We start from the raw sequence: 11924 nt of genomic DNA, 5'->3' as shown, positions 1-11924 counted from the left end.
GTCACTGGCCGCGGCGGGCTGATAGAGAATTGGAAGAGGTGGTTCTCGTGGGAAATTAGCGTCAAGTCAAAACGCGATAACGTCACACACGGTCTTTGCTGCAATCGCAGTACATCATGTACTGACTCGTTTCTCTTCTTTCGCTCCCCCGCTCGATGTCGGGCGACAACTCTGCCGCGGCCAAGGCAGACCAAATCGTGTCTCACATCTACAGCAAACTGTGGCAGGTGGTTGAGAATGCACGGATACCAGACCAGGAGAAGGCGAAGGTCGACAAGTGGTTTAACCTCGAGACGCCCATAACGACAACCATTCCCAATGCTGAGCTAGATGCTTACAAGTCGCTATCCACAATGCGGGAGGTTCGGCCGTTGGTCATCCAAGTCGTGCTTGCAGTGCCTCCGTCGCCTGGAACAGCGTTGGTCCATACCCCAACGCGTACAAAGATCGACCCAGAGCCTCGTTACGTGCTCTTGGAAGAATGGAGACTCTCATGCTTACCACTCCACTCCCATTCAAGTTCATCGTCTTCCAGCAGCAGTAGCAGTGTGGATGACTCGGACATTCAGCCCTCCACTATATACAAGAACACTATCCCCCTCTTCCGCGCCCTCTTCTCGTTTCTGCGAATAACGCCAGCATGGAAAACGGTCATTAAGCTCGGTAGAAGGCGAGGCACAAGCAACTCGCTCCGCGCTATGGTCCGGTTGCAACCAGAAATGGATGACAACAACGTGCTGCGCTTTGGCCAGTCTCCATCGGTGGAAATGGGTGCAGTGCCACTTTCGACGGCGAGCCATACGTTTCCGGGTGTCGCCCACCATGTTGGTGCGTGTTTCCACTTGCCCCCTGTCTAAGCTAACCTAACCAGGAACACTCTCTCTTTCGGCGACATACCTCACCGCCCCGACCTTCACACTCGAATCCATCGAGACGTTACTGTCCTCCCGCTTTGCTGTTCTCGATGCAGGTCCACCTAATCGTGTGGACGATAGATCATCATCATATATCCCTTCACCCACAAGTGGGGCCACCCGAATGCCCCTTGGGTCTCGGCCTGCCAACCCTACACCAGTGGGAGATGACCATGATGAAGAGGATAACGAAGGCTTTGTCCCGACCCTAGCCAGACGGTCGATTTCAGTCTCCACGACTTCAGTCAATGCCGTTCCGTCTTCTCCCGGTCGGTACGGCGCTCCGATTCCATTGCCAGGAACCGCGGGGTCTCCAAGTCGCTACACGAGTGTCTTGCATGCGAGACAGCGAACAGAATCGACGCTTTCTCAGGGCCACCGGCCGACAGGCAGCGATCCCACGTCTGCCTCGACATCATACTCCAACCGAATGGGTGTACATATAGCCGGAGGATATAAACGCGAAACAACCACCACTGATATCGACCGATTTGTGCTGCCCGCTGGGAGTAGTAGCGCATCACCGCCGTTATCTTCATTGCGAACGGCCGCTGGAGATAGCAGTACAGAGTTGAGTGGCGGATATGGACGTGGCGGTGGGGCGATGCCTAGCGAACGAGAACGGGAAAGGGAAAGGGAGAAGGGTGTTCCCATTGGTGGTCCTGGACTCGGTGGAATAGGGAGTCTACCAGGCAGCGCACCAAGTCCCAGTCCAATAAACCCAAGTATGATCAATCCCTTCAAGAGTAACACGCTCTCGCGGAGTTCACTCACCGGCTCTCTGTTACGAGGCGTTTCTGGTAGTCCTGGCCGAGCAGGGGTCGCGTTTCCTCAGCCAGCTCCACAGCCAGAGAGTTCGACTGGGATTGGAATGGGCTTACCAAGTTCGTCGTCGTCATCTGGCATCGGTGCAGTTCCGGTACCATCACAACGGAAACGATATTCAAGTAGCTTTTCTCATCGGTATGGTGCTGCGGCGGGCAGTAGTGTCGGTAGTGGTGGAAGTGGAGAAAGCGGAAGTCAGAGTGGCGGAGGCAGTTTTGTTGCAGCAATCGCAGCGAGGGAAAAGGAACGGGAAAGAGAACGGCGTTCTAGCGCTGGTGCTGGTAGTGGGTCCGCACAAGGCAGTTTGGTGAGTCGCGTTGCTTTATATATGCTATCTATTATAATTGTACTCATTGATGACTCGATAGCTTAAGGACCCACAGCAACAGGACGATATCACGGCGTTTGTCAAGGACCTTGATGCCCCACCTTTATTGGGTCGTTATCGCAGGGGAGAAGAGAGTCCGGTCGACCAGACAGAAGTCAAAGATGTTGCCCTCAGTGATTCAAGCTCACCTAGCACAAGTCGTGGCGGTACCATCAGAGTGAGCGGGAGTACGTACCCCGGCGGCAGTCAGTCACGGGCAAGTACGTTGGGTCCAATGGGCAGCAGCACCGCTCCGGCCTCTTCATCGACAATGGCCGAACGAGCTACCATTCCAACAAGCGTCTCAGAAGTCGATGAACAGCTGCGGCGAATGAATGAAGAGTTTCGGAAATCACTTGCCGGACTGGGTGGTGGTAGAAATGCTGCACAGCGATCTCCCGTCGGCGCAGTCTTTCCTGGCGGCAGTGGGAGTGGAAGCGGCAGTGGAAGCGGGAGTGCAAGTGGAGTTGGGGATGTGGGCCAAGGGTCAGATGAGGTTATCGGCAAGATGGAGTTCGACTTCACAGCTGAGTCACGGAGGCGGATTAACAGGTAATTTTTCTTCTCTGATTACGAGTGGAAAGTTTCCTTTTTTTTCTTTTTTTTGCATGCATGCTACTTACGCCATTATTTTTCTGTATTTCTATCTCGTCTTGTGTTCGTTGGCTGTCTTACTACATACCATGTCTCGCTGCATTAGTCCTTATTCCCATGAGCATATATCCACATTATCTACTAAACTATCTTGCAATTATCGCGTCTATTTTTGCTTTCTCTTCCAGGCCATACATATCATGTGATCCTTAGTCTTTTCCCTTTGACCCTGAACACAACCACCAGCAGACCCAAGAAGACAACGACTCGACACTCCTGAGGGTTAGAGTAATAGCGTAATGCTCACGATGCCAACAGCTTGCAATTGAAAGTCGGCGCCGCTATGCCGTTGGGGTTGTAAACAGTTGTTCTTTTCCCTCTCGCGCGGCCTCATGAATGCAGGATGCTGGTCAACTTGCGGTGGACAGTATATCTCTCAATACTGACGAGGTTCTCCCATTTTCCTCCCCCTCCACTCTTTCTGATGTGTCGAAATTTCCAGTGGTACCGTCGACGCGTTGATCTTCACTATTCCTTCGAAAACGACAACGCCAGGCACATTCGAGGTCACCTATGTCAGTGAGGCCTCCGACCCTGCTGGCGTTATGGCCTTCTGGCTTGGGCATCAGACTGGTGCGGGAGGGTTTTTCAATGCAGGATTCAACATCTCCCATGTTTCAAGTCCGACGAAGTATGGCGTGTTCATACCCGATAGTGCGGGCGATGGGTGCGTTCTGTTTTCTCTCTTTTCTGTGAGATTCGAGAATTGACTTTGTTCTGGATTTTACAAGGCAGCTCTGGGCGGTGTCGGCCGGGCCGGGTGATAGCAGTTTGTGAGCTTTACTGGTTTGTTTTGTCCAAGCTTTTGCTGAACAAATGCTAGACCACACGGTTTCTTTGCGGAATCTGATGTTTTTACGATTAACCCGACGGACGACATTGCGAATACACCGACTCTGACTTGGGCCCTGACATCTCAAAAATCACCAACAGAGACAAAGACACAGGCACCGAGCTCCACGACAACAAGCCAAGCTGATGAGCCTTCCTCAATCACCATTGGTGGCATGTCTTCAAGTCAAGCAGCAAGCTCAACATTATCGAGCTCTGGCCCAATCGGCCCTATTTTCACCAGCGCTCTATTTAGCTCGACAACTGTATCAATCTTACCCAAGTCTTCAGACGGAAGTTTGGTCGGCGCCTCTCACTCCCGGTGAGCATTCCCTTGCTGTTTTCACGTCTGTTGACGTGTAGCCCTATTAGTGCCAGCTCCTCTCGTTTCGCCGGCCTTATTGCAGGTGTTACCATTGGTGCCCTCTCATTTATTCTGGTCACCAGTCTGCTTTTCTACCTTCGCCGACGTCGACGATCCAAACAGGACCATGAGCCGAGAGCATTTGACCTTGAGCCGGCCTTGACCTCCGTGCCGTACTCGGATGCCTCGCCTGTCAGAGCAACTTTGGGCTTTGACACGCTCAGTCCCAATCGTCGCGGCAAATCCGACTCCCAACCGACAATCCCGACAAGATCGGTTTCTCGTTCGCCCAGTTATGCGACCACGTTGACGTCGACTCCCTCGATTGGCTCTCGTGCCGCTGTCCTGCGGCAGGCATATCTCTCGAACCAGCTGGCGGCAGTCCAAGCGCAATTAGCTGCTCTGCAAACCGCTCCTAATGATAACCCTGTCCAAACGGCAACCTCAACTTCGGACTCAGTCTTACTCCGACAGCAAAACGTAGCGTTACATGCGCGGATACAGGTGTTAGAAACGCAACTGCAGTCTCAATGGGCGTTGGGTCTTTCAGACGAGCCGCCGCCCGGCTACATGGAATAATTAAGTTAGTCCGGCCTTCTTCCTTCAGACTCTACCCTGACCGTCACGCCGCAGACAAATTGTTTTTATCCTTTAGTGGGAAAAATGCCCCTTCTAAGAATTCATCGTTCATGTTTCAAGTCGTAGCATGTTTACATCCAAATCCACAAACACTCAGTTGAGCTTTCTGATCCCTGACCGGTTTAACTGGTATCGTCGTCGAGTGCGGGGTCATAGCAAGATCCTGAATGGATATCGCGGTTCAGATGGGAGTTGGGTCCAATCTTGCTACTTTTGTCATCTTGTGATGCGCCATAATTGTTCAAGGCTTTAGAGCGAGTAATCCCAACGCAATTAATAATGCTATAGTTGGAGCAACAAGTTGCAGAGCCCATCGCTGATATATGCCCCAGATTTGTTTCCGTGAACCATCCATGATAGACTTGGTGTCATTACGGTGGGGAAAAGCAACGTTAGGGGTGCTTTTACCCAGAAATTCGCACAAGGGAGCCCAATTGTCGACTCCGACTCGATATTCCAGCAATCTTTCTGGAGGTACGAGTCGCCGAATAGTGTCATTGTAAGCGACGAATTTCTCTTTTGCCGCCACTGCGTCAATCGAATGGAGTGGTCCGAGGATAATCTCGAGAGTCCTTCGTGCAAAGGGAACGAAGGTTCCCAAGCCCCACGGGTCTAAAATATAGGCAATCCGAGTGAAAAACGAGAACGGCGATGGGGCCAACATCGGGATGAGGGTTGCTTGAAGCGACGTAAACCACTGCTCAGGATCACGAAGAGTGAGGATAACCCGCGCATCTGGGTACGACTCTATCAGCTCTTGCGCAAATAGCAGACCGGGAACATCCGCCACGACCTTGTAGTATTGAATAAGAAACAAGTTGGCAGATAACAACTTGAATAACAAACGCGAGACTGGCCCAATAATTCATCGAGCTTCTCCAGCTTCAGACACTCTTTCCTGATATATTTGTCGTCAATGGCCGCACTCCATAAGTCAATTTCACGGGGATTGTTCATAACGCGTCCGATGTGGTGTGCATTTCCATATCCCAGCATGGCGAGGGCCGATCTCATTGCTATTAGACGGGCTTAAGTGGCACTGATCAGTACGTTGAGAGTTTTCCTACATGCAGTACCCGTGCGGCAGAATCCAAGCACAAGAATTTCAAGAGGCACTTCCCGCGACGGCATGGATTGAAGGAAAGTTCAAGAGAGTGTCACCCAACGTGACAATGGCAGTTGTTTTCGAAGAGCTACTAGTAAAGGAGGAATATCAGCTACTAGTAGTAGTACCAGTTACGGTTTTCTCTTCATGGCCAGTTAGGGGTCGTATTTCCCCAAATCGGTTTCTTCACGTGCTCCACCGTTGACTCCGAATTGACGACCACCATGAAATACGAGGTCAGCATCCTCTCAGCAGCTAATCAACTCTACTACCTAGTCGATCCAGGCTATCGGCGGCTTCTTCACACAAGATGATCCTGCTGCAGACTCGACGGAGATCGGCGCCGTGGGTTTACTCGTCTAATGAGCGCAAGGAGCTTCACATCTTCGGGCAGGTCCCGCCCCGCTTCGGTCTGTTAGACGCTTCAGAAAATAGATGGACAACGCTTCAAGCACAGCTTCGCCAGCTCAATGTGTCTGCTGGTACCGCAATCTACAAACTGTTCATTTTCGGACGCCATGGACAAGGGTTTCGTGCGTTCCTTGCCCCCTAAGGCATTCCTGGTCGGCTTAACCTTGGAAAGATAATGTCGCGGAGGATAAGTACGGTACGGTGGCCTGGGACGAGTATGTTTTTCCCGTTTGTGTTCAAAAATCTGACATTTCTCGGGAAGCTACTGGTCTAAGCTCGACGGCGATGGAGATCTGGTATGGGGACGTGAGTATCATACTAGTATTGTGGTTGTTTTCGACTGCTGAACCTCTTGAAAAATCGGTGCAGCTGATCCAGAATTGACCACTATCGGGAAAGAACAAGCTGTTGCTGTAAACGAACTATGGAAAACCGAAAGGAATGCCGGAATTCCTCTGCCAGAGAGTCTATACTGCAGTCCCATGACACGTGCTATCCAAACACAGCAAATCACTTTCGCTTCTGTTGGTTCTCCTCCGCGGGCATTGATCATGGAGGTATGTCATGGGCTTTATGTTTTTTTACTCTCTAATAATATCTTAGAACTGTAGGGAGGAATACGGCGAACATACCTGTGATAAACGCCACCCCAAAACGCACATTCAACAACGTTTCCCTCAGTTTGACATCGAAGATGGATTTTCAGAAGAGGACGAACTATGGGAACCCGACATGCGTGAGACCGCTGATCACGCGGCTGAGCGAGCACGGCTTGTGCTCGAACATGTTTTTGCCCAGGACAGGGATTCGTTATGTGTGTGACTTGCACTGGCGCAATCACTGAACTCATCTCTGCAGTTATTTCTGTTACTGCTCACAGCGGAATTATTAACGGATTCTTGCGAGCCTTGGGACGCCCACGATATGTGCTACCAACAGGCGGTGATAGATTCTTACTGGTTCGACCCGTGTTTTGCTTATGGTTGGCAGGCGTCTTGCCAATAGTCATCAAAGCCACAGACGATTTGGTTTTGTCGTCCACGACACTCGAATAGAGACGGAAACCGCATCTTCATCCTCAACTTGCCATGATGGGCAGGTAAAGGTACACGAGTTTACCCGTATCATAGAACGGACACCGCGGAGGTCAAGTATCTCAGATATAAGTGAATGATTTAGAACAATTGCCCCTTCCCATATGCCCAAATCGACGCCATCCCTTCCTCTTGAACTGGAGCGCGAAATCGCGTGGGTCACCGCATTCAGCTACCCATGGATGCTTCCAACTCTTATGTTAACCGCTCGTCGCTTTTCTAAGTGGCTCGAGCCTCTACTCTACCATGTCGTGCCTGTTGACCACTCGCCTGCAGCCTATGCGTTTATGCGGGCCGCTGAATCTAAGCCGCCGACTTTCCTCAGGCATGCGGTCCGCCATGTCTACCTCGACAGCTGCTGGGAGGAAGCACACGTAGCTAAAGCACTGAAAATGTGCACCGGCGTCCAAGACTTGGCTGTAACTGCGAATTACACCGAAACACCGCTCTTGTCCATTCTATGTGGAATGCAGCTTCGGCGGTTCTCGGGTTTCCTCGTTTCGGTGTTTGGTAGCCCCCAAAGCATTAATGTTCATCATTCGCTTTTGGGAAGGTTGACCCATCTGGACCTCTACGACGATCCAATACCCACAGAGCTCTTTCGACTTTTGCCTGCCCTCCCCTCACTCACGCATCTTGCGTTGAACCACTCTGTCCATCTTTCGGTTCTCCGATATCTCCTGGAGTCAGTTCCGGCACTTGTTGTTCTTATCGTCCTGTGGGACATCGACTTGCGCGACTCAGCTGTTGAATACGGCGTGGACTTGTTGAAGCATGCCCCAACAGTGCTTAACGAGCCCAGATTTGTTATGATCGTGTACAATGATACAAGGTCTGAATGGGAAGCTGGAGCATGGGGTGGTGACAATTTTTGGGTTCGTGCTGAACGGTGGTCTAAGAAGAGAAGGAATGGGGAAATGAATCCAGAGGCGTGTTTGTGTCTCGATATATGACCCAAAAGAAAATCCAAACGAGTTCCCGACTATTGTGTAGACTGAGGATTCTAAACGAGTTCGAACAGCAAAGCCAGCGCACCTTGGGCGTCAACAGGAGAGACGTGATCCTGCTTCGTTACGGACAGTGATGCTTGGAAGCGGTCCATGGGGCGGTAATGCCGAGCTCCGCCTAATACGAATCGATCCTTGGCGCTCAATGACCAAGCCATGCTTCAGCCCAGTTTCCTTCTCCTCCAGAGCGGCCTCGTCCGCAAGCCGCGTTAGCAACATCGCGAAGGTCGGTAGGTGAATGGCGCGGTCTAATACGGATGTGGAATGCAGGGTTGTGGCAGTCGGGATTGTGCGAATCGTGACGATATGTGGGATCGTGTGAATTGTGGAAAGGAAGACACGGGCGTCGAGGATGGGAGGTGCGGCCATGAGCTGGTTAGGACAAGAACATGTTGGCTCGATGGCTTTGGTTATATAGCGATGATCATAGGAGAAAACCTGTGTTGCTAAGAACTACAAATTGCAAGTCTGCGGCTCCTGTACGGATGCCGAAGAGGAGTTTGATGCGTCATTGACGGTGGTCCAAAGCCGTCCAAGCTTGGGCAAAGTCCGAATTGGTGATAATTGAGCCGACTATCCCTTGTCTCCAACTCCGCTCATTCCTCCAAAGCCAAGCGAACTATATTGTTGCCCGCTGGAGGAGCTTACCGCTCCATTCGTCATAAAACTGGACTCGCCAGGATTGGTAACGCGAAATTTGGCTGGAGTAGTGGAACCCTTGACATCACCGGGCCAAGCCTCTGGGGCCGAATGGACAGACATCGGGCTAGAAGAGGACGCCGAAGCCAACGAGGGCCATTGTGATGGTGAAGCAGGGGTGTACGAGTAGGGACGGTCGCCTGAGTTGGTGGGATTACGCACAAATTGTTGGTGGAGAGTGGGCAATGAATGTGACTGGGATGATGAGATGGAGGGTGAGGAAGGCCGACTGGCCATGAGTGCATATGCGGGTGGGGCCTCCGTCTCGACAGTGGTTGTTATTTGGGGGGTAGCCTGGGTTGCATAACCTGAAGACGAAGTGCTATTCTCCGTGTGGTTTGAAGGTGCAGAGATGACAGAGGAGACAGGCGAGATCGGCCGGGGCTCGTTAACTGTGGTAGGCGAAGATAATCTTGGAGCTGTCCCACCCGTCGATACATTGAAGAGACTGGCTGGAGGGGAGCTCATCTCGATGGGCTTGATTTCGCGACTGACGCTGGTGACATCTGATGTCCAAGCGGAAGGTATATTCCACTTTGCGGAGGCGTCCCCGAAGACCAGATAAAATTCGCCTGGAACGTGTGGGTTGAGGGATAGGTACTAATATTCAGCTTGAGTTCCCATTAATTTGAACAAAAAAGAAGAAAAAAAACATACGAGAATGCCCTTTCGACGGGTTGCCTCTTGCGTGTCGCGAATGATAGCGTCGACAAGTGGGTACAGTCCACGCAGATCGAAATTGACGGTTCCATCGTTGTAGAGTGCGACATATGCGCCGTGAGCACCTAATGCAATGCTAGTTGGTCGCCGGATTCGTAACGAGGTTTGCAAGTCTTCTTCGAGGGGGTGGGGAAGATTTTGCCACGAATAACCGCGCTGAGACATGGAGAAGAAGGATGCATTGGGTCCAAATACCGTGCGGGTAGTCGGGACATTGTAGGTGGTGGTGGAGGTACGGAGGAATCGTGTTATTCGGCTGTATTGAGAAGCCAATTGCGAAGCTAATAGGCAGTCCTCAGTCTGACTCGCAAAAACAGATAGTCAAGCACACCCTCTGAACACAATTCGCCTCTTGTTGTTCTCCAACACAAACTGTACGCGTCAGGTTCCATCGGAAATGCGACATCGTATGGCGTGGCCATTGCTTGAGGATGCCGGTGATCCTGAAGAATTCGCTGAAGACTCGTTGGGATGCTTCCTTGGCTCCTATACACGACAATTGGTTCTCATTTGACTATCAGAACTTCAGCAAACGCACCAGACATAGTAGCTATCGGCGCTACAGAAGTACGACCTGTTTGGACCGAATGTGAACTGGCAGTTCATACGTAGCAAGGAGGCAAATGATAGTGATCTGCGCCAACCTTTTCAGGGAGAGGATGCTGAGCGCATCAGTATTTCCGGGCCGAAGCCGACGGCGTCACGGACGTTGACCAGCGTTGACCAATAGACCAGGATCACATCGATGACCGCACTGGCCGCACTTGACGACTTCGATAATACATATTAGCAAATCCACACTGAGGGATTCACAATGCAACACCAATCTCCAAGTCGCGATGCCAACGTTCTGTTCGACGTTTTTTACCACACCGTCATGGGTATTCTTAGTCTGAGTCTAACAGCGCCCTTTGACCTTCTTCTTTCTGGAGCGACGGCTTCGCGACCCCGCAAGGATGCTGGCTGGCTTGCGGTGGTCTCTTTATCTTTTCTTTTCGACGAGGTCAGCCAAATCCATCGCTATTGCAATTTACTCAGCGAATTGCAGCGCCAATGCCCTCATCTTCAGCATTCCTTCCACAACGATAAGTCCGGGCACGTTTCAGGTCACCTACACGAGCGAGGCATCCGACCCAGTTGGCATCATGCAATTCTGGCTTGGGCATGACAATGGCGCTGGTGGTTTCTTCCATGGAGCGAGCAACATTCCACAGTCTCAGACCCCCATAAAGGTCGAGGTGACGATACCTAGTACAGCCGTCGATGGGTGCGTGCGCTCATTCATTCTCATTGTCATTCTGTAATGACTGAACCTATATGAAGAAATAAATGGGCGGTCTATGCTGGCCCGGGCAATACCAACTTGTAAACCCTCTGCTGCTGTCCTGTTCTGCCTCCACTGACTTGAAATCGTCTTCAGTCCACAAGGGCTGTTTGGAAAGTCAGACCTATTCAATATTGTGGATCCAGCGAGTTCTGCTCCAGCGTCGAGTAGTGCCCCGATTAGCAGTTCTTCGCAACCGCCATTAACACCTTCAAATCCCAACCCGTCAGGGTCGACCTCGATCTTACCTAGCATATCACCTTTGAACAGCTCAACCGGGTCTTTGATCGCCAAATCTTCTGATGTTAGTAGTACTGGTAGCTCACGGTGCGTAATCCAACTCATCGTTGACGTATATAAAGCTCATTTTCAATTAGAACCTCTGCGCCCTCTCCTGGACTTATCGCCGGTGTCCTCGTTGGAGTTCTTATATTCCTTCTCATCATAATTCTTCTTCTTCTCTATATCCGCCGTCTCCGTCGACGCTCAGTTATACCCGGCCTCGATGGTCGCGCCGAACTCGATCCGGAGCCCGGCTTCACTCCTTATTCTTCGCCTATATCCACAACCAGCCGTGGGCCCGTCTCTTTCTCTACAAGCCTCCCGCCCGGCGGACCAAGAGCACGCAGCAACACTACAACGACAAGCACCACCGAGCTACCGTTGGGATCGAAGGCCGCAACCGCCCGTCAAGAATACCTCACTAACCAGCTTGCCACGGTTCAAGCCCAACTCGCAGCTTTACAACGCAGCGGGTCCGATTCCGATCCATCTTATTCGGGCTCAAGAGGTTTGTATCCTCGCAACCCCGACCCAGGCACTCAATTGAGGGAGCAAAACGCCGCTCTTTATGCTCGTATACAAATGCTAGAGAGCCAGTTACAATCGCAATGGGCGTTGGGACTTTCGGATGAGGCTCCCCCAGGCTATATGGAATGACGAAATTGTGTGTAGTGTAAGTGAATCCAGT

The 11924-nt window shown here is 51.5% G+C and overlaps 6 protein-coding genes across 6 annotated transcripts; 4 read left to right on the top strand and 2 right to left on the bottom strand.

Annotated features, from left to right (window-relative positions):
- Positions 1–155: 155 nt before the first annotated feature.
- On the top strand, positions 156–4534 carry MIND_00625700 (Autophagy-related protein 13; the record flags this gene model as incomplete). Its single annotated transcript, XM_037363001.1, has 9 exons — positions 156–828; positions 872–2046; positions 2108–2658; positions 3019–3057; positions 3103–3150; positions 3203–3427; positions 3492–3533; positions 3584–3913; positions 3964–4534. The coding sequence occupies 9 exons, from the start codon at positions 156–158 to the stop codon at positions 4532–4534; spliced, it is 3654 nt and encodes a 1217-aa protein (XP_037220922.1).
- Positions 4535–4835: 301 nt separating this feature from the next.
- On the bottom strand, positions 4836–5725 carry MIND_00625600 (uncharacterized protein; the record flags this gene model as incomplete). The annotated part of the gene is made up of 3 exons (XM_037363000.1): positions 4836–5387; positions 5441–5610; positions 5662–5725. 3 exons carry the CDS (start codon positions 5723–5725, stop codon positions 4836–4838), a joined length of 786 nt encoding a protein of 261 aa, XP_037220921.1.
- A 198-nt stretch (positions 5726–5923) lies between these two features.
- Positions 5924–7165, top strand: MIND_00625500 (F-box domain-containing protein; the record flags this gene model as incomplete). The annotated part of the gene is made up of 8 exons (XM_037362999.1): positions 5924–5935; positions 5976–6044; positions 6094–6232; positions 6283–6325; positions 6373–6416; positions 6480–6667; positions 6714–6924; positions 6969–7165. The coding sequence occupies 8 exons, from the start codon at positions 5924–5926 to the stop codon at positions 7163–7165; spliced, it is 903 nt and encodes a 300-aa protein (XP_037220920.1).
- A 143-nt stretch (positions 7166–7308) lies between these two features.
- On the top strand, positions 7309–8157 carry MIND_00625400 (F-box domain-containing protein; the record flags this gene model as incomplete). The annotated part of the gene is made up of 1 exon (XM_037362998.1): positions 7309–8157. The coding sequence occupies one exon, from the start codon at positions 7309–7311 to the stop codon at positions 8155–8157; it is 849 nt and encodes a 282-aa protein (XP_037220919.1).
- A 627-nt stretch (positions 8158–8784) lies between these two features.
- MIND_00625300 (uncharacterized protein) lies at positions 8785–10236 on the bottom strand (the record flags this gene model as incomplete). Its single annotated transcript, XM_037362997.1, has 4 exons — positions 8785–9510; positions 9568–9911; positions 9962–10116; positions 10169–10236. 4 exons carry the CDS (start codon positions 10234–10236, stop codon positions 8785–8787), a joined length of 1293 nt encoding a protein of 430 aa, XP_037220918.1.
- Positions 10237–10446: 210 nt separating this feature from the next.
- On the top strand, positions 10447–11893 carry MIND_00625200 (uncharacterized protein; the record flags this gene model as incomplete). Its single annotated transcript, XM_037362996.1, has 5 exons — positions 10447–10633; positions 10679–10897; positions 10954–10995; positions 11051–11281; positions 11332–11893. The coding sequence occupies exons 1-5, from the start codon at positions 10587–10589 to the stop codon at positions 11891–11893; spliced, it is 1101 nt and encodes a 366-aa protein (XP_037220917.1). The 5' UTR covers positions 10447–10586.
- Positions 11894–11924: the final 31 nt, after the last annotated feature.

This window comes from Mycena indigotica (assembly GCF_014461135.1).
Source record: "Mycena indigotica strain 171206Taipei chromosome Unknown Mind.scaff0005, whole genome shotgun sequence".
Lineage (NCBI taxonomy): Eukaryota > Fungi > Basidiomycota > Agaricomycetes > Agaricales > Mycenaceae > Mycena > Mycena indigotica.
This window is presented reverse-complemented; position numbering and strand designations above follow the sequence as displayed.